Below are 21,266 nucleotides of genomic sequence, written 5' to 3'. Positions count from 1 at the left end.
CTGTGTAGCAGCAGCAGGAAACTCAATGAGAAAAAACAGAAGCCCCCCCCCCCACCCCAGAGCCCATTTTGCAAAATGCAAAAACGCACTTGTCCAAGGCCTTGGAGAGACAGCTCGCCGTCTTCTCGGTCCCAGACAAGGCACCACAGGGTTTTTCGGTCCCGCAGCAGAGGCGAAACGGCAGCACCCCCCCCAGCCTACCCAGGGGATGGGGTGGGAATGGGCATCACTCATCTGCCCCTCACCCAGGGAAGTCCCCAAAGCCCCAAAACAAAAAACACAACTGAACAAACAAACAAAAACAAAAACAAAAAACACTGTTATCACCAGCTAATTTAACACTGTTAAAAAAAAGCCCAGCAGCCACCCAAGAGCCGCCCTGGGCTACCAGACCTCTGGTTGCTGGCTGATTTCCAAAGCCTTTCCCGCAGTCGGGGCTTTGCAGCGCTCCTCCTCGCAGCAGAAGTGTTTTATAGATATTTATATATATATATTTATAATATTTAGATACTGTGTATGGTCAGACAGTCCCAGTTCTACTCAGGATTTGCGACTCTCCCTCTTTTCGAAGGAAGCGAGAGGCACGAAGCCACCCCAACCTTCTCCACGCCCGGAGCAGAACGGTTTTGGCAGCTTCACCGATGGAGAAAGCAGTCCCGACCCGGAGTCTCCGCGAAGCGAGTGTCGTGGAGAAGCTTCTCGGTCCTCTCCCCTCCCCTCCTGTTCGTCCCCGTGTCCCCACCCCACCCCTCTGTCCCCAGCCGCCCGTCCCTCGCGGGCTCTACACCGTGGCCCCCAGCATAGCGTCTGTCCCCGTCAGGATCTCGTTCTGGTTGGAATCCAGTCCAAAGAATTTGACCTTGAGTCCGTCGACTGGGTGGACCACGGGCACCAGGGTGATTTTGGGGAAAGTCCTGGTGGCGAGCTCAAAGCGGCTGGTGCTGGCCAGCTCGATGGCCAGCGCCTTGAGGAAGAGCTTGGCCAGGTGCTTCCCCAGACAGGTCCGTACGCCCCCTCCGAAGGGGAGGTAGTGGAACCTGCCCTCCTTGTCTTCGCTGCGGCCCTGCCCGAAGCGGTCGGGGTCGAAGACGTCCACGTCCTTGAAGACGGGGGCGGTGTCGTGGGTGTCCCGGATGCTGTACATGACGCTCCAGCCCTTGGGGATTTGGAAACCCTGCAGGGAAGAGGGGAAGGGGAGAGAGAAAAGCAGAGCATGTTAGCCGTGCTGCAAGGAAGGAGAGAGGGGACAGCACGAAGCTGCTTTTATCCCCAGAGGAAACACTTTTCACTGTTTTCTTTGGGGTTGCTAGATTCATAAAGAAAGCAAAGAGTGCAACGCAAAGTGCTGGGAGATGGGAATGCTGGATTAATCCATGCCTCTATCCCAGCCCATCAGATGAGCCATTCCAATTTATTTCCTTTGTGGTCACTTGCAGCAGCCACCTACCAGGAACCTGGCAGTGCCTGACTGCCCCGTGAGCCGGGCAGCCCGGGGCAGCCGCACACCCTTCACCACTTCGCTCCCACCCTGCCACCCAACGCTCACGTCAGGACCTGGGTGGTGTGAAACGGGGAGGATTTCTCATCCCCTGAGCACTTTAAAAGGCTTGTGACTCCAATCCTTGCATTAGCAGGATTTGCGGAGACAGCCAGGTCTCAAGCTTTTGTTGCGCTGGTAGGAAACTCCAGCCATCACGGTGAGCAATGCGCCTGTCATCTGGCAGCCTGGAGGTGCCCTCTGCAGTAAACCTTTCCCTTGTCACACCCCAGCTCAGATTTTGGCGTCAAACATTGTCATGATTTGCTCTTTGAGGCGTCATGGCTGTCTCCTCTTTGACAGCCCGAGTGTGTCTCTTCCCCACCAGGGGCCGGATCCCTGCGTCCTCCCGTGAATCTGCAGCACTTCCACCCACCACCACCAGCAGGATCTAATTTATCCTTCCCGGCTCTCATCTAAACCAGGCTTGAGAGAGCTCTGCACAAGGCACAGAGGGCTTTTGGGGGAGGTGACTGTGCAGCAGCACCCCGCCACCAGAGCAGTACTCACATCCAGCTCGAAGGTTTGCAGCACCGTCCGGTACCCCCCCGAGATGGGGGTGAAGAGGCGAAGCACCTCCTTGATGACGCAGTCCAGGTAGTGCAGGCCGTTGATGTTGTCGAGCCGCAGGGAGCCCTCGCAGATGCAGCCATTGTGGAGGATGCCCTTGCTGCGCAGCTCCTCCCGCAGCTTCTCCAGCACCCGCGGGTGTTTGAGGAGCTGCATGATCAGAGAGGTGCTGGCGCTGGCGGTGGTGGCGTAGGCGGCGAAGATGAGCTCCAGGGTGCCGTCCTGAAAGGCAGGAGGGAAGCTGGGGTGAGACGGAGAAGGGACAGACAGACGGACGGACAGAGAGCCATGGCATGGCAGGAGCTAGGCACAGGGCCATAGCAGCCTGCCTTGGGGCACTTCTTTCCCCTCCGTCTCAAGGCGTGCAGCTCCAGGGGACAAAGAGACATTTCCCCCGTCTTGCCTTCTGCATGGGGATGTTCTGCTGCTGCTGACAGCAGGAGGAGGGCAGGATTGCTCCCACCACTGGAATATTCTCTGTGCCCTGCTCAGGCGATGCTGCAGCATTCCCCCTAACACCCCACAGCTCTCCAGCCCGACCTCACTGCAATGTCCCTCCTGGTGTGGGCACAGTCCTGCTCCCACTTTCTCCTGCACTCAGGGGAAATGAGAAACCTCCCTTTTAAAAGGGAGACATGGGTGGCTAGTGTGAAAGGCTGGAAACACCACGGAGAGCTTTCCACAGAGCCTTAGAGGATGCAGTGACAGACAGGAGAAAAGCCCTCAGGGGTGGGTCTTGATTAATCAAGTCATGCCATGAGCCTGCTGCAATTAATAACCTGACAAGGGTTCATACACCCTGTGGAGGAGACACCTGAAAACTGCACAGGCAGAGGTGTGAGTCTGCTCAGGGCTGAAAGCTTCAGCAAGCTTGCACGGTCTTTTGGTATTCCCTGAAAATGCTTTTAAGCAAGGACTGAGTGTGATGAATACATCCCAAAGGAAAGCAACTGGCTTGTTGGCACCGTGCTCCACCAGGCCAAGGTTCACCTGCAGCTCCAGCAACACACGGGGGACCCCCAGCTCTGACCGACCACCTCAGGTGTGCCCCCAAGAAATCCACCCTGCTCCAGCTCACGCTCTGCTGCACAGGGAGCCCAAGCCCAAGGACAAGGGGGTCACGGGGAGGACCTTTACCTTCAGCTCCTGCATGGTGAGCTCCTTGCCGTGCTCTTTGCCGCTCTCTATCAGGATGTCCAGTGCATCAGCATAGTCCTTGCCTTGTGTGTTCTGCAGTTTCTCCTGGATGGCTTTCTCCAGCCCTTTCTGCAGCGTCTCACGTGCCCGGATGCCCTGGGGAGCAGGAAACCATCAGATCACACAGGGCACAGCACTACAACCACCACCCCCCTGCCCTGGGGCTGCCCAGCATCCCCAGGAGCTGGAGACTTGCTCAGGAAGACACAACTATGGAATCCAATTGCACTTGCAGGTGCTCAAAGAGAAGTATAAAAATGCTAGAGTCACTCCCCGACCAGGAGGAGCAAGCCCCAGGTGTGCACGATTACAGGCGAGGGTAATCGGCACCTAGGTGCGAATGGTAGGTGGGATGTGGGAGCTCCAGTGCTGCACCAGTTCACAGGCCTCCCCCTCCCCCAGGATATACAGCAGTCCCTGGGAAAACTGTCTCTCGGGGGAAAGCCAGTTCATCCAAAAGGATCCTCTTCCCAAGAGTGAAATGGGGCTCCCAAGCAATTTTATTGTTGGGCCTCACTAAAGCAGTCGGCATGGGAGTGCAGCCACACTGAGCTAACCTGGGGCTGCCAATGTCTGGGCTCATTCGTGTGGTCAAATAACAATAACAAAATTTGCAGTGATAGCCACAAAAATAATTTAAAAAAAAAAATCTATTACCAAAATTGCTGATGAAATACAGCTATTTTTTTTACGTTTTCACTTTGCATCCTCCATAGAAGAACTGGAACAGTTCTTAGAATCAGGAGGGCTGCTGGTCTGTCTGGCCCCGCAGACAGGCAGTGCATTGGTAGGAGAAGGCTCCCACAAATAAAAATAAAAATAAAAATACAAATAAAAATACAAATAAAAATAAAAATGCAAAGTGCCGTTGCAAGGAAAAACCACCCATTAAATCTGAGCAGATGCTGACTATATTCTCCGTTGCACTGAACCACGGAGCACTCTGAAAGTCTATGAATGTGTCTCCCTCTCTACTCCACCAAAATAGGACTTTTTAGCCCAAAATAGACCTGCTTCTTAGATATCAGAGTGTGAGAAGACATCCCACCAACAGCATGCATAGAGGTAGGGATTAGCCACTGGCTCCCTAACTCCAGATTGCTGTTACCGGCTGGTGGAAGCCTCAGCCCAGATCTCTTACCCTCCTGTAGCCACTGAAGGGCAGGTCCATGGGCAAGGAGAAGACGTTCTCCACAAACTGCTGGTAGACCTCGAAGAGGCGGCTGAGCTCCTCGTCGGGGATGCGGAAGCCCAGCAGGACGCGGATGGCCATGCGGAAGGTGAGCTTCTGGGTCTCGTGGTAGACGTTGATGGACTCGGGGTTGCTGCTCCAGGCCCGGAGGGTGTCTTTGATCACCAGCTGGATCTTGGGCAGATAGCTCTCCAGGGCCTCGTGGCTGAAGATTTTGGAGAAAACCTATGAAAGAGAGTGAGCAGAGATTTCTACACAGCTCCAGTATCTCCTGCTTTCTCTAGCAACCCCCTTCTGCCCACCAAAATGAAAATCACAAATCTCCTGCGCTGAGCAGAAGGCTTGTCATCATCCAGAATTCATCATCCAGAATGACCAGTTTCCAAAATCACTGTCAAAAAGGGCTGATGGAGAGCTCTCAGCTGACGGAGCCTCCCCAGGCCCACCCCACCACAGCCACCCCAGACAACTGGGGATATTGTAGTGCCCCCAAGCCCCTCTCCAGCAGCTAACTGGAGATGGGAGGAAACAAATCACCTTGTGCGTGGCAGGGTGGATGGAGCCAGCTTTACTGCGGTTCCATGTGTCCTGCTTCCCACCTGCATTCATCCCACTAGCTGGGTGCTAATAACACAGCTCTTCCGCGGGGCTTCTCTAATGTCTAATAGTCTGGTTGTACACGAACACACACACAAGCTTTTCTCTCAGTGGGAAGCATTGGGAGTTTCTCTCTCTCCTAACAACCAACCTTTTTAAATATATACAAAAAAAAAAAAAGTAAAATAATTAGTTCAAGGCCTTTAGGCTCTCTGAAAATCTGGCTGAACTCAGGCAGAGGTTCAAGTGCTATTGGGGAAAAGAGGCACACACGCATGCAGACGCTGAGATCGCACACATCTCATTTCCTTGGGAAACCAGGCTAAAAACCTGATGTCAGCAGACACTATTAATTTAAGTTCTGCAAGTAAACACTGCACAGGAGTGGGCCTCCCCAGGTCCCCGATGCTAACGGCTCCTTACTCCAATTTGGGACTGAGCCCGCATGTTGCACGAGGAGCTCAGAAATGCCAGGAATGTCCCTTGGCCTCCCCCCGGCACAGCCCACAGCACGCACTTTCATTCGGCATCCCCGCCGCATCCCTCCCAGAGTGCACCGGAGGAAAAAGTGCTGTTTGTTTATTTTTTATTAACCTCCACACACGGCGGCATGCACACATGCACCACCACATACCAGGCCTCCAGGAAAATCAAATTAAAGCAAGCTCCCACGGAGGGAGCTGCAAGCCTCCACCGGAGGCTGGTTGCTTGGGGGAGGCTGCAAAGTTATCGAAATGACAAGAAAAGGAGAGAAATCAAAGCCGCCCCCTCTTTTGACGAGTGCCGAATGCACCGGAGCTGTAAATGTGGGAATTTCCTCTGCAGTCAGCACTCAAAGGGAAAGGTAACATTTTCCTGGCGGCGACCCCTCACTGCTAATGCACATCGTTCGCCGGGAGTTTGTTTGGTGAAATAACACCTCTGTCCCCTCACAGGCCAGGCGGGAGGCCCGACAAAAGCTGCTTCATAACTCGCCGCATGCGGGCTGAGCCCCGAGTAAAACTCATCACACCACACACGGCAGGGCAGAGGTTGGCGTGGAAATCAGTGTGCAAGCAGGATGCTAGGAGGAGGGCTGGGAGAGAGGGAGAAGATGCACACAGACTGACAGATGTGCTCACAGACAGACAGACAGCCCCAGATGTCTACAGAGACCTGAGGAATGAATGAATGGAGCGGGAGAACGAATGAACGGCAGGGCTAGGGTGAGGGTGTGAGATGATGCGGCTGCTGCTCTCTGTGCCTCTCTGCACTTCACGGGCTATTTTTAAGCCCAGAAAGGACAGCGATGCTCGGGCAGACCAGCTCGGGTGTGTGCAAGGGGGGTGGGAAAGAAGCTGCTTGGAGAAGAAGAGGTTGCAGCCCTGCCTTGGGCCACCATCCTGGTGGAGGTGGCATCCGGGGCTCCCGACCTGGGGCAAACCCCGGCCTCCCACATTGCTGCCCAACACCTCCCCCCATGAGGGGTGAGGACCCCCCTGCTCCCCACACAAAGCCCAACATCTACAGAAACACCTCTGGTCCTGCTGTGCAAAAAACAACCCCACAGTGCAGAGAACCAGCCCGGGGCTGGATCCACACCTTGCAGCCAAGCTGGACTCAGGAGGAGCGCGCCCGTCCCAAGGAGGGATGCTCAGCAAAGGCACAAGGGAGAAAATGAGCCCCTGTGGAGGTCAACAGCCTGGAAATGGGGAGTGTTCTGCACTGGGGGGATCTGGTCTTTTTTTGCCTTTTTTTGAGCTGTCCTTTTGCTGTCGGGCTCCTCCAGCCTCATCCGGCTGCAAAGCTGGCGTCACGGGTCCCGGCCGCTTGCCGCCGCTGCGCTCCATGCTGCCTAATCCCAGATGTCAGCGGATCCTTCCCCAGCCAGACACAAGTCTGGATCCCCTTCCAGTCACCTCCAGTTCAACCCTGCATCTTTCCAGTTGATTAAAAAGGAGGAAAAGGCAGCCAACTTTCCCTGACATACCTCGGCGCGTTTCTAGCCTAAAATCCCTGCGCCCTCTAGTGAAGCCCAGCCGAGGAGCATCGCTGCACAAAAAGTTTGATCCCGAGCAGCCCGGAGGCAAAAACAGCTCTAAGGGGATGCCCCTTACAGGAGGGGTCCGGTAGCAGCCATGGGGCAGCTGGCCAGGGCTTTGGGGGGGTGCTGGGAAGAGCCTTCATCTCTCCACATTTTTGGTGTGTCCTAAAAAAAAACAAGTCTGGGGATTTGCTCTGTGCATCTCACACCCGCACGCGCTCGCCTACCCCCTGCCCGGGGAGACCCCCACCACCCAGTTGGAAACTTCCGAATCCGCCTCACAGTGGAAACAGGATATTTAAAGATTTATGGGTTTCCTAAGGCAGAAAATTCCTTCCTGGTGTCTCAGCTCCGGGATCTCCCGCAGAGGTCCAGCTCTGCATGACAGTGAGCAGCCCCCAGTCCCGGATGGAGTGCACCCCAACCCCATCCTTAAACCTCACCAAAGAGGAGTGGACATTCAAGTAAAACACCTTCAGCTTCAACCCACAGCATTTTTATGCTTAGAAAAAGCTTCATTTTGTAGCTGGGGTGAAGTGTAATTATCAGGGGTGATGCTTTTCATCATTTTACCCCTCCTTGGTGCCAGATAAACTTCCCCCTTCAAGCACAAGTTTCATCCCCTGCCTTTCACCACCACAATCTGTGGGTCCCCTGCTCTCCAGCACAGAAAGAGGGAGTGGAGTTTATCCTTCCCACCCTCCAGGAGAAGAAGCCGGGATCAGAAACCCGTGCCTCATCCAGCTCGGAGCTGCTGGCCCAACAAAACAAAGGCACGATCAACGCGGAGACGTTTTCACAAACCAGTTTGGCACCGGCAGTACGTGTCAGGGAAGCATCCAAAGCAGTGTCCCAACCTGGAGATGTGCTATTGCTTCCTACATCTCAAAGGCCAGGTGGTGTTTGTCCCAGCCCTGCCCTGTCACCACCTTGTAAAGGATGCTTGCCTCCATCTGCCAGGCGTGGAGCCCACTGCCATGCTCCAGTGGGCTTGTAAACCAGGATATTTTTGGAGAGGGATGAGAACACTCATGGGCAAGAGGCTGTCCTGGTGCTGGGAGCATGAGAGAAGGGAAAATGCTGCAAAAGTGCTGTGGGACTGTGCCACCGTGCCAAGGTACTGCCAAGAGGAGAGGACCTCCATGGGCCCCTGCCACTGCTCCGACACACTGCTGTTGGTGCAAGCTGGTCCCCTGGAAGGTGGAGCACCTCTGCCCGTGCTGGGGCTGAAATGAGGCCTCATGGTATTTCCCCGTGCCATGCTCTCCCGCCATCCTCCATCATGGGAGGAATCGAGGTCCCTTTAGAGGGAAAAGCCAGGAGTTTCTGCTCCCCCAGAAAGGAGCAGCTCTGGATGCGCAGACCAAAGTGCAGCGTGGAGTGAAGTGAGAAGCGCGGGTGCTGCGGGGGAGCTGAGGGCAGCAATCCCTCCCCAGGAGAAACGCAAGAACCCCATGCATGCTGCCACCCGTCACCACCAGCGACCTGGCTGCAGGAGTGGGGCACGGAGCAGAGCAGGGACAATTTCACCAGGCCTGGCCCAGCTGGAAAAAAAGTGGAGTAGAAGAGACTGCTTTGCAAAGGGTAGTTTCAATGACATTCAAATGATTCACAAAAAAAAAAAAAAAAAAAAAAAAGTACTAAAAAGAAGACCAGAGAGATCATCTCAGCATCTTTAGGGCAAGTTACGATGATCGTGCACCTTTCAGAATTGCTCATAGCCTTAATTTTTACTTTTTTTTTTCTTTTTTAAGTATTTGGGGTTGTGAGAAACTCTATAATTTTATCTTCCTGTTCCAAATCAGACTAAAACCAAACAGCCCAAGCACCCCGGTTCCATGTAGCACAAAACCTTCCTGTCCAAGCAGTTCAAAAAACGCTTTGCTTGGCATGGGAGGCTTTGCTTTCCAACCCTTTAACAAGATAATGGTGTAAAGGGATGGCAATGCAAAGGGGAGAGGAGGAAAGAAGCAGGAAGCCCTATGTCTATCTCAGCACCCTATCTGCAAAACTGTCTCATCTCAAAAAAAAAAAAAATCCAGCACCAGCAAAATGCAACCTGTTATATTCAGCAATTTAGGTTGCTTGGCCCTCTCCGTGGGGATACCCAAACACACTGTGGTTCTTCAGCACCTCTGTGCCTGCACCACCCCCAAAGTGCTGCTCCCCCCTTCCCTCCCATTTACTCATGGGGAACCAGTGCATTGGGGGACTGCAAAATTCACCTTACATATTGTCACTGCTCCTCGAGTGGGAAATCGAACACAGGGAGGGAAAGAGAGAGAAGTTATCACATCAGTGGGTAGCTCAGCAAAGAAATGGGAGCTGTGTTCAGAAGTGACCTTGGATTGGGAAAGGGGATCACCAGGCCAAGAAGAGGTCCAACGTTGCCCATGGCTGGAGCTGGAGGGAAGGAGCAGCCCCCGAGCCCACAGGGCAGGTGATGGCATGGTCAGGGCAGCCATCCACCAGCAGCAGATGGCTGGGAAGAGCTGGGATGGGCTGTGGACAACGTGCTGCATCCCAGATCTGTGGCATGGAGGTGAGAGCTTACCCAGAACTAAAGAAGAGGAGAGAAGCTCACTTGGCAGCAAGGGTGGTGTCCTGCCACCACGTCGGAGCCAACGGAGGAGAGATATTAGGAGACAAGCCCCCTTTTTGGTGACTTTTCCTGGAGCATGGAAGGGGGAGCAAAGGGAAGGGATGCCCACATGATTAAGAAACCCACAGGTTCCCCTAGCAGCAAAGTTGGACTTGGCAAAGAAACCGCCTTTGAGAGCCCTTCCCAGAAGTGCTCAGCCCTTGGTCCTGCCACGTGTTACATGGCAGAACAAGGGGATGAGAGAGAAACACCTGCCCCATGACACAACATGCTCCATCCCAAAGGGGAAATAAATGCACCTTCCTGAGCATGCACTGTCTTGGCAGAAATAGGAGAAGACCTTGGAAAAGTGCTTCCACAGCAGCAGGAAAATCTCACCAGCTCTGCCACCGAACTCCTGAGGAAGGTCTTGCATCGGATGGGGATGGGCAAGCCTCGGATGGTGCAGAGGAGTTCCTGCTTGTGAAAATGTGAGCCCCTGCAGACTACCAGCGAGGCCCGCTCTGGCTTTAAACTAAGCCCAAAGAAGAGATGACAAAACCTGAGGTGACCCAAAGCCACCAGGCATAATTAAGGAGAGGAAAGATGAAGAGCAAGGTGGCTGGCAGATATATTTGGTGGCACAAGTGCCACCTGGGCAGTAAAGAGGAAAGTTAATCCAACACAAAGCCTTCTGACCCCAGAGGGATGAGTGGGACCTTACAGACCCCGGTTGCCCGAGCTGCCTGGCTGGACAGACCGTGGCATGGCAGAAAAACAAAACTACTCAAAGACAGCACAGGACGGATAATGAGCCTGAAAAGCTCTCCCCCATCTCCAGGGCGCACTCCTGGCATCCCCCAGTGCTGCTCAGAGCAGCCCAAGGAGGGATTTTGTCACCTCCGTGCCTCAGAGGACATCTCACAGCTCCTACCCCAGGGGATGTGGATGGTCAGAGCCCCACGAGGGGCTCAGCCCGCGAGGTAAGGGCAGCTCCCGGGCTGCCGCCGCGCTCAGGCACAGCTCAGCCCAAAGCAGGGTGCGAGCACACTGGGGGTTTTGGGGTGGGCGGCGCTCTGAAAACCCAAAAAACTTGTATTTCAGCCAGGAGCACCTGTGCTTTGCTTTTTTTTTTTAATCCATCGGAATTACTCTGGATTTACACCGCCATAGATGACAGCACTATTTGGTCTAAAGTCAATGAGCCAGCCTAGCCAGCAAATTCTTCCCCAAGACCACGAGCGGGAGCCCTCCTACATCAATGGGAGCCTTTTTTTCTCCAGCTCTGGTGGCTTTTGCCCGTGGGTTAAAGCTCTCCGGGCAGCAGCCTGGGAAGGAGTAAAGGGGCCTGGTGCATGGCAGCTGGAGCCCAGCCCACCTGAGCTGACCCGATGCGATCCGGGGGGGCTCGGGTGGAAGGCGATGGCTCGTTCCCTACAATTCCTGCTGAGGAGGGTGGAAATGCCAAAAAAAAAATAAATACTAAATTCTCTGAGCAGCCTGGGTCGGGGTGTTTGGCAGCGGGGAACGTACGGTCCCGCCGCCTCCCATCCCTCCTTCCTCCTCCCACCCCTCTCCCCCGTCTGCCTCCTTCCCTCCCTCCCCCCAGTCCTGCCCACAGCAGCTGGTTTATATTTGGTTGTAAATTTATGGCCCCTTTTGTGTTCTTAATCCTCTTGCAAACTATATTAAAGCCTCAGACCTTTCTACTTGGTGCTAATAAGCTCAACACTTGTATGCCTCCGAGGCAGAACATTAATTGTGGTGTGTTAATGAATGATGTAGTTTTGGACAGTGAGACAAAACAGGCCGTTTCTCTGCATCACTGTCTGCTTCCTCCTCGAGTCTCCGGGTCTAGGATGTCTACCCAGCCCACGGACTGCTTTTATTTTATTCTTTCTTTTCCTTTTTTTAAGCCAGCTGTGCCTATTTTGGGATTACTATGCTGGAACAGAGCACGGGCCCTGCAAGTCCAGTGCTCTCTTGCCAGGGCTGAATGCTTCCGAGGAAAGTCACTGTCCCACCTTTCCCTGCACCAGAGCACGCTGGCACCACTTATCCCACACCAAGAAAATCCTTGCTGGCCCCGGGCACTGCTTGGTTCAGACCCTAAAGCTCAGGGTGATGCATCCTGGCCTTTTCCAGCTCCCATTCCCCTCTGTACACAGACACCGGGCTCCCTCGTGGGCAGCAGCACGGCAGCACCTCGCTCTCTGTTTGCTGAAATTCAGCTTCCCACTGCCCTTAAATCCCGTAAAGCCAGAGCCCACGCTGTCCCTGCACAGGTTTGCTTTGCCTTCGTTACAGGTCGCATTGGCCCAGGGGTCGATACTTCCAAAACACACATGGGATAAATCCGGAGCAACTGCACTGATTTTGCTGGGGTTTCATGGGTATAAATGGGAACTGAGGGGGTGAAAAAGACAAATCTAGGGAGGGATGTGAAATGGACTCGGCATGAGCAGCCGGACAGGGGCAGGGTCCCATCCCCGTCCATACAGCAGAGGTGACATGGCTGTGCCTCCGAAATGAGAGCAGGATGTGGAGAGCCCCGAGACAGGCGCTGTCCCAGGACCCCTCCCTGATAAGTTCCTGTAGGAGAGGAGGAGCCTCCCTCCCTTGGGACACAAAATGTGTCTGACCTGTCCAACCCTCAGGGATGATGTGTGTCCTTCACCCCATGCAGAGGGATGGGGTTCTGCCACCGCAAAGCCAAGGCAAAGCCATGGCCATGCTCAGCCAGGCAAGAGAGCAACGCGCTGCTCCTGCCAGTCACCACCAGGTGACCTGGGAACAAAAAGGCCGGGACAAAGGAATGAGCTCCCTCCAGTGTGGCATGGGCAGCCCAGATCCTTCTCCAACCTCGACATTAGCTCTGTGACCCCCTGGCAGTAGCAACCTCGCGGTAAGCATCTATCTCAGGAGGTTGAGGAGTTTGGGGTTGCTTTTGTTTATTGCTTGTAAAGTGCTCTCATCCAACAGCTTCATCTGGGGCCAGGACAGAGCCAGCACTAATGACATCTGCAGCAGCACGACGCCCCCGAGGCACACAAGCCCTGCCTCCCACCCCACAAGCTGTCTCAGCCCTGGGCAAAGCTGACTTTATACCTGAGACTTCTTCTCCAGCAAAGCTTGGAGAGTCCCCAAAGGAAAATTTCTCCAATTTGTACAAACTTTGATGGCTTCCTGCAGGGGAGCTTTAATAAATAGGGGATGGGAAAGCAGAGCTGCCATAGAGATTGTTTTCTTAATGTGGTCTTGTTCCTCCTAAGCACCTTTCAGGAGAGCAACTCAGAGCCCTCTATCAACACCTCTGGGATTAAAGCTTCTGATAGACAGGGATGGAGAAGGATATTCACCCACTTTATGTAGGCGGATGTTGAATCCTCTTAAGATCGTGAAGAAAAGTTCAGAGAGTGAAACAGCAAACCTGAGAGAAGAGCTCCAGAGACCGAGTTGTCCACCCCAGCCCTGATCCCATCACCATCATGGGCAACTACTGCAGACCCACCAGCAACAGCTGCAACTTGCTGGTGCTAAAATCACAGAGAAGAGCTAAAATCTTGTGGAAATCTCTGCAATACACGGCCAGCAGAGCAGCTGATTTCTGCGGCAAGCTACTAGAAATACCGTGCAAGAACATGCTGGGCTTAAAGCTCTTGCTAGAGCTTGTCTGCTGTCTGAGTGGCAATCTGTCCCACCAAGAGGAGACCACAGCTTGATTGCCAGGAGCAATGAATGAGCATTTGCCAGTGCTGGTGTAAATAAGTGCAGCTCCACTGGCATATAGGAAGATGATGGGGACTCATTTCAGGTGGTGACCATGCAGCAGTTGGTGGGACAAGAGCTAGAGATGACCCCAGTGCTTTGGGTCACAGAAGAGGATGAGCACATGGGGTTTCACGCTCCTTTTCCTCCTGCCAGCTGGCACCCAATGCCACAGGCAGCCTCAAGGGAAATGCTACTTCATGGCAACTTCTGGCAGGACCAGAGAATGAGAAAGTAATTAAGAGTGAGCAAAGAGTCGAGCTGAGAGAGGTGGGGAGGGAAGGGAATGTGAGAGGTGGATGGAGCTGCTGCTCCAGAAAGCCCCATGAGTTTTAAACTGAGTTATCAACAACCCCACAGGTTTCCCAGGAGCTACTGCTGCTCTTCTTCGTGGAGCTCTCAGGCTGCTCTGAATCTTTAACGTTTTCTATTAAAACTAGCACCCTTGCTGAGAAAGTTGGTGATATCTGTGAAAAATGCCATCTTCTGCCAACGTTTTTTTTGCTTGGCTTCCCAGCAGGGAGGTACAGAGCAGGTACCTAACAGGAAAACTTCTACGTGGAAGGAGCAAGCTTAAATCTCAGACTAGTGCTTCCTCCTCAAGCATCTCACGGTCAGGATGGGGAGAGTTAAAATTCAATGCCATTTAACAGCAACAAAAGCTTAGGGCTAACAAACTCAAAAGGCACCGCTAATTTCTGCCCGTAGAAGGCACCTGGCCTGGAAAAACCTTTAATCTGGTCATCGCAATCTCGCCAGGAACAGCATGATCTATTGCTTCACATCAGAAGCAGGTTCACCTTATCTCCGCGTGCGCAACTCGCCCAGCCCAGGGCGAGGGATGGTTTGCACAGAGGAAAGGGAGATTCCAGCTGCCGGGCTCCATGAGCACCCATGGGTGCGTGACGCACAGGATGCTCAGCCCCGCGAGGACAGTAATTAAAAGACTGAGTGAAGGAATCAGAATAATCTGCCGTGTTCAAAGGAAAGTGAACCAGCCAGCTGAGCCCATCATACCCAAACCCACACTGATGAAACAGAAAGCTTGAAGTCTGCTTAGCCCTGCAGCATCCCCAGCCCTGCTAATCTTGCTCTCTGCTACACCAGAGCCCAGAGCAGGGTGAGGGGTGTGGGCAGAAGCACTTGTGGTCCGTAAGCATCTGAGGCCATGGCTCGGTTGCACAAGGGTGGCGTCGGAGCCTTGATCCAACAGCAGGGCATCCCAGGACAGCGGGCTCTACCTGTTCTCAGGAGGCTTTAGCCATCCCTGAGGCAGGAATTAGGATCTTGGCCAGCTTGGGACCATATGCAATGCTAAAAATTGGGAAGGCAAAAGAGTTTTGAGGAGGAGAATAGAGATCCAGACCAGCCTTGGGCTCAAAAATACAGGGAATATTTGGGTCTGGGATTCACAACCTAGCATATAAGTGAGATAGGCAGGTACTGAGGGAGAGAGGCTGTCCCCTCGCTACGCCGCTGGTATTGCTCCTTTCTGGTGCCAGCGCTCCCCAGCTGAGCTGTGGTACAAATTACGAGTCCATCAGGATACCACAGAGGTCAGGCCTCCCTTTTCCATGACCTCGTTCCCATAACCCACGCTCTCCTCTCCTCCCCCCAGCATCTTTTCCTGAGGTTTGGACTCTGCGGTTTTTATTGAGGACATCTCAACCAAAGGCCTGAGCTACCCACTCTTCAGCAGAGAAAAACTGTTTTGCCACATGAGATAAAGGAAGCAGCAGAGGAGAGCGGAGGCACCTTCACATCGCCGGTTGCTGCCACTTAACCCTCTCGTAATAGCAAACAAACAGGAGCCAGAGCTGCAGCTTCACCGCTGCCTTCCCCTGCTGCCGGAGGAAAACCATCCCTGTCCCTGCACCTCTCCTTCCCCTGGACATGCTCTGCGATGGGACAGCCCCACACACAGCCTTTCATGGCAGGGATGAAAAATATTTTTCCCTCCTTAAGACAAAAAGGAGCAGCCCAAGCAGCCGGCGGTGCAATTGCAGGCACCGAGCTCGCCCCGATCCCAGGCAGGGACCAAACAGCAGGGTCCTGGTGGCATTTCGTTAAGGAATGTGACTCGTGGGAGTCAGGCCGAGGTGGTCTTCTCATCCTAACCCCGAGAGGAAAGAGAAGCGACGGGGTTCAGCAGGGATTTCAGAGAAATGCATGCGCCAGGATAGGGAATCCTGCTGGAGCATGGAGAGGAGAGCGCAGTCTGCCTCGGGACAAGTGCTGGGGCAGCCCCTTGGTGCTGGGTACCTCAATCATCCCCACCTGGGGGCAAAGCTTTTGGGGAGCAAGGAGAAGCTTTCCCTTCACCGTCCCCCAAATTAATCCCCCGCCCCTACCCAGCAGGGCAAGAGCCTCTCCCGTCGAGGCAGGGATGTGAAAGCCATCGCCCATGCCACCATCTCCCGTGCCACCACGCCAGCACGCCCTGCCTGTCACCTCTGCCACCACCTTTGCCTGCGGGAGTTTTGCCTGGGGGGGGGCCCTGAGGTCGATCCCCGACACCTGAGGACGCTCACTGCCCCCTGAGACCAGGCTGCCCCCACTGCTGGCCTGCTTTGGGGCGCGTGCAGAGGGTCTGGCAGCAGGACCACCGGGGGGGGAGCCGAGCTGAGGGGTTGGGACTGCACCCCCCAGCCAGCCCTGAACACCCCCTTCACCGGGGGACCCCCATCAGCACCCCAAATTCCCTGAAGTCCTGCGAACGCTGAGTGTCACAAGAACCCTACAGCAAGCAGGACCGCAACGGGGGCTCCCCACAGCCCCCTCTGGCGCAGCCTGGATGTGGGGGGTGCTGCACGGCATCGCCCCCTCTCCCCCCCCTTACACCCCCCCTTCCTGCATCTCCCTTTTAAGAGCTCTGCGGGGCCGCTCCCGGCCTCCAGCCCACGGCAGCCCCCGCCACGCGTGTCCCCATCCATGGGTGGGCAGCGGGGGGGGGGCAGAGACAGCCCTCGGGAACGCCCCGTGTGCCCACCCCCGGCTCCCTCTCGCCGTCCCATCGCCCTTTTAAATTCCTCAAAGGCTTCGAGCAGGGACAAGGGGGGGGGGGGGGGGGGGGGGGGGCGCCCACGCGGGACCGCCCACGAGGGGGGTCTGGGAGGGAGCGTAGAGGGAGGGGAAGGGAAGCAGGGGAGGGAGAGGAGGAGGGGAAGGGAGGGAAAGGGAGGGGAAAAAGGGGGGGGTCCCCCCGCTCCCCGCGCCCCCACGCGCGGCGCGCCCGGTCTCGCGTGGGCTCCTCACCTTCCTCTTGTGCCGGTGGATGTCGCCGATGGAGTTGGCCACGGTGTTGGGCCCCAGCAGCATGCGGGTGCTGCGCGGCCACTCGGTGCTCACCAGGTGGTGCTCCCCCATCAGGATCTTCCGCACGTTCTCCGCGCCCGTCACCCGCACCAGCGGCCGCCCCAGCAAGTGCGTCTTGAACACGTTCCCGTACTTCTCCCGCCGCGAAGACTGGAAGCAGGAGCCCTGCGGGGGGAGCACGGGGCGGGGGGGGGGGGGGGGGGGGGGGGGGGGGGGGGGGGGGGGGGCCGGGAGGCCGGTGTCACCGCACGGCCCCCCCCACGCGTGGGGATCCCCCCCCCCCTCCGCGTCCCCGCATCCCCCCGCGAGCAGCATCGCTCCCGGAGCAGCTCCGCGGGGATTTCGGATTTCGCCCCCCCCCCGTTTTTTGGAAGCGGACACCCGGCGAGCAGCCTGGGGAAGAGCCGGGGAGGGGGGAGCTGTGCCTGCGGGTCTGGGGGGGCCAAAATGCGGGGGTCCCACCCGTGCACAGCCCCGCTGCCTCCGACGGGGCGCCCGGCGCTGCCCGCTCCTCCCGCCGAGGCCCTCCGCCCCCCGTCCGCCTCCCTTTTTCTACCTCCCCCGGCACTTTTAAAACACTTTTTTTTTTTCCCCTCATTTTTTTTTCCCCTCTCTTTTTTTTTTCCCTCCTTTTTTTTTTTTTCCTCTTTTTTTTTTTTTTTTTCCCCTCGCTCAGACCGAATTTACTCGAAAGGCTGCGATTCGCCTAAGTAAATCTGCAGATTTCGGGCGGCTTTAATAACTTTCCCACATGCTCCGGGGGGGGCTTTTGTCGGCGAGGAGCCGGGCCGAGCGGCGAGGGGGGGGGGGGGGGGACACGAGCCGGGTCCCCCCCAAACCCCGACCCGCCGGGAGAAGCGCTGCGAGCGATCGCGGGTTGCGAGTGCGTGTGTTTATTTTGAAACAAAAGCGCGGTTGTGAATTTCAGATGTTCAGGTGACCCTGTTTCTTGATCTGCGTAAATATAATTAAAGTCCTTTTTGTGGCATTAATAAAGAGTTATTTGTACACCATTTCCAGGGCAGCACAAAGAGGACCTTTATGTGGGAGAAGTTTCGAATGGAGTCCAATTTATACAAAATTTTGTATTTTTAGCCCTGGACTCTGTTTGGATGGAGCCTGTGGAAAAGCGAGAACCCTTTTCTGGTCCCCCTGTAAAAATCTGATAAATTTCTTTAAAAAATAAAGCCCTATTGAGAGCGTGCGGTTAACCCCTTCGGCGCCGCGGCCGGGGAGGGGGACGGCTCGGGGTGCGGGGGCTCGCACCTCGGGGCTTCCCCCAGCGCCGAGCCGAGCCCAGCCGAGCCGGGCCGGGCCGGGCCGGACCAGCCGCGGCCGCGCAGCCGGTCCTGGGCAGCGCTGCCCGGAGGAGCCGTGCCGGGGCCGTGCCGTCAATGAAACGCGACCTTGGGCGGCGGGAGCATCCCGGCGGAGGCTCCGCTCGCTGGTTTGTTTGGCTCGGAGTGGGAAAGGCTCGGGCTAATTGTCCTCGGGGCTTCCCTCCCGGGAGGCTGCGAGCGGCGGAGTGCCCCCAGCCCGGCCCGCGGCTCCCCCTGAGCGGGGCACCCCCGGAGGCCGCCAGCCTCTTCTCCTCCTCCTCCTCCTTCTCTCTCTCTCTTTTTTTTTTTTTTTTCCCCCTTTTTTTTTTGGCAGCCACCCTTCCTCAACGCGGTCCGAGGGGATCCCGCTCCGCCCGCCGCTGCTGCTCAGCACTTAGCGAGGTTAATCCCGGGTTAAGCTCCCGATTACCTCCGTGGGCTTCCCCCGGCACCGGACCCGAGCCGGGCGGGTCGGGGACACGGCCGGGAGCAGCTCCCGGGGCCGCGGAGCGGGCAGCGGGGGGGGTGGCGAGACCCGGGGACCCCCGCACCGTGCCCGCAGCCCCCCGGGGCAGCCAAATCCCCGCGTGCCGCCCCCGGGGGTTGGCTGATTTCAGTTTTTCATTTTGCTTGGATTCGGGCTGGGGGAAGAAAAAGGCTTTTTGGCAGCGCGGGGGAGACCCCCGAGCCTCCCCCCGCCGCCTCCCCGGTACCGCGCAGCCCCAGCCGGGGGAACCCCGGCGCGCTCCGGGCCGGGCAGCGCAGCGCGGAGCCCCGGGCGAGCCGAACCGAGCCGAGCCGGGCTCCCTCGGTTCTCCCCCGGCCCCGTCTGCCTCCCCAGCTCGCCGGGAGCCCGCCTGATGCAATCGCAGCCCGTGCAAAAGGAAAGAAAAAGGGAGGGAAAAAAAAGAAAAAAAAAAAAAAAAAAAAAAGCAGCCGGTCCCAGCCCACCTTCCAGGGAGGGAAGGGAATCCTCCTTACCTGCAGGAGCCAGTGGAAGGTTTCTCCGATTAAAGGGAATCCCATAGAGCCTTTAGGGATTGGTAGCTTGCAGGTTTTGTCGCGGGTGGCAGCCCAGCGGAGCTGCCACAGCTGTTGGGACACGGCCAGCAGCAAAGTCAGTGACACCAAGCACGCCGCGAGGGTAGCCAGTGCCGAGACGAGATCAAAACTTTCAAAAAGCATATTTGGAAGAAGGAGGAGGAGGAGGGTGGGGAGAGAAACAGCCCCTTGACAGGCACCACACTCGCACCCACACACACGCACGCACGAAAAGAGGGCGATTGCGGAGCGCACACTGACCCTGCCTGGGGGGTCCTGGGGCGGGGGGGCCGCGCTCGCCCCCCTCTCCGCCGGCAGGTTAGAAAAACAGCAGGAAAAAAGGAGGGGAAAAAAAAAAAAAAGGGGGGCAAGGAAAAATTGAAAAGGGGCAAAAAAGCAGTTTCTGCTCTGTCCCTCTCTGAAAACTTTGTTCTTGTTTGGAATAAACTTGACAGAGTGACACAGGCGAAAAAAAAAAAAAGAAAGAAAGAAAAAAAAAAAAGAAAAACACACCAACAACACTAAAAGAGAGGAAAAAAGAAAAAAGCAACAGGAGAGCCCCCAAAAGAGGGGCGTGGGGGTCCCGAGTAGCCAAAAACGCGAGAAAAAAAAATAAAAAGGAAAACCCCGGAGTGAAAAAAAAAAAAAGACCCCCAAAAAGTCCAAATGCAGATGCTCTGGCTCTCGCTCGCTTTCAAGGCAAGCCACACACACCAGAAGGAGAAAAAAAATGAAAGAAAAAAAAAAAAAAGGAGCGAGATTTTTAAAAATACTAAAAAAAAAAATCTTAAAATAAGTCAGCAAAGACCTGGAGAGATGGAAGAATTAAATAGCTCTATATATGTATCTATACACACGGAGCGAGACAGATCGGTTTATATCTCTATCTCCCTCCACATAAATATATCTCCATAAATATATATATAAATATATATATATATATATATATACGCCGGTTATTTGTTAGCCCCAGACTTTTCACAAGACTCCTGTAAAGAGGAGGCAGGGCTGCCTCGGTATAGCCCCTCGCGATGTGAGTTCGGGTAACAGAAAGTCAATGTGTGTTTATATAGAGGCGGGGAAGCCGGGCTGGGCTCGCCGCCAGCCCCGGCTGCTCCCCCGCACACCCACCCTCACTTCAGAGGGCTCCGGGGGAGGCGGGCCGAGCCGGGCGGACGCGGCGCTGGAGCGTGCGAGCCCTGGCCCGCCGCCCGCCGCACGGTCACGCCGCGCTCCTCGGCCTCCTCCTCCTCCTCCTCCTCCTCCTCCTCCTCCTCCTCCTCCTCCTCCTCCAGCCGCCGCCGCCGTCCGCACCTTCGGCCTGCGGAGAGACAAGCGCGGCTCAGCCCGGCGCCCCCCACCCCAATGATTTGTCGGCCTCCTCCCCCGCCCCCCCCCCCCCCCCCAGATGCTTAACCCCTCCTTGCGAGCCCCTCACCCCAAGGTTTACCCCCCAAGATTTGCCCCCCCCAGTTAAGGACTCCCTCCCTGCAATCCCCCCCAACCCCAAAATTTACCCCCCAAGATTCACCCCCACACACACTTAATGAGTCCCTCCTTGCAACCCCCTCACCCCAAGATTTACCCCCCAAGGTTTGCCCCCCCACACTTAACGAGTATCTCCCTGCAATCCCCCCAACCCCAAGATTTATCCCCCAGGATTTGCCCCCCCACTTAATGAATCCCTCCCTGCAATCCCCCCACCTCCAGATTTACCCCCCAAGATTTGCCCCCTCACCCCAAGATTTACCCCTCTACTTAATGAGTCTCTCCTTACAACCCCCCGCCCCAAGATTTACCCCACCCCAAGGTTTACCCCACCCCAAAAATTACCCCCACCCACAGCCTTCCCCTTAGGGTGACTCGCACCCCTCTTGCGATGTCACCCCAACGCCCGAGCCCCGGGTTCCCCCCCTTCCCCACACCACAATTAGCCCCAAATATTTCTCCCACACAACAACCCCCCCGGTGTAAACCCCTAATGGCTTCCCCTTGCAAGGATCCCCCCTCCCAAGTCTTACCCCCTCCAAGGATTTCCCCCTTCCAACGATCCCCCCAGAGCTCTACCCTTAACGATCCCTCCCTGCAGCAATATCCCCCCCTCAAGAAATACCCCCCCCCCCCCC

General features: G+C 55.9%; 1 protein-coding gene across 2 annotated transcripts; it reads right to left on the bottom strand.

Annotated features, from left to right (window-relative positions):
* Window positions 1-781: 781 nt before the first annotated feature.
* Window positions 782-19,284, bottom strand: LOC118248417 (cytochrome P450 26B1). 2 transcript variants are annotated; one of them, XM_035547342.1, is made up of 6 exons: window positions 19,081-19,284; window positions 16,721-16,945; window positions 4,446-4,721; window positions 3,245-3,400; window positions 2,048-2,329; window positions 782-1,174 (listed from the first exon to the last, which is right to left on the bottom strand). In XM_035547342.1, the coding sequence occupies exons 1-6, from the start codon at window positions 19,282-19,284 to the stop codon at window positions 782-784; spliced, it is 1,536 nt and encodes a 511-aa protein (XP_035403235.1). The 2 variants fall into 2 exon arrangements, with proteins under 2 accessions (XP_035403235.1, XP_035403237.1); XM_035547344.1 differs by lacking the exon at window positions 16,721-16,945.
* Window positions 19,285-21,266: the final 1,982 nt, after the last annotated feature.

Source organism: Cygnus atratus, chromosome 4 (assembly GCF_013377495.2).
Source record: "Cygnus atratus isolate AKBS03 ecotype Queensland, Australia chromosome 4, CAtr_DNAZoo_HiC_assembly, whole genome shotgun sequence".
Classification (NCBI taxonomy): domain Eukaryota; kingdom Metazoa; phylum Chordata; class Aves; order Anseriformes; family Anatidae; genus Cygnus; species Cygnus atratus.
The sequence above is the reverse complement of the archived record's forward strand: the minus strand, read 5'-3'. Positions and strand labels throughout refer to the sequence as shown.

Bases quoted from the DNA above. Each gene is read 5' to 3' on its own strand.
- LOC118248417 (XM_035547342.1), bottom strand. From the start codon at position 19,284: ATGCTTTTTGAAAGTTTTGATCTCGTCTCGGCACTGGCTACCCTCGCG. The intron at 16,946-19,080 runs GTAAGGAGGATT...CTCCCCCCGCAG, and splicing joins CCTTCCACTGGCTCCTGCAG to GGCTCCTGCTTCCAGTCTTC. The intron at 1,175-2,047 runs GTGAGTACTGCT...TCTTCCCTGCAG, and splicing joins TGCAAACCTTCGAGCTGGAT to GGTTTCCAAATCCCCAAGGG.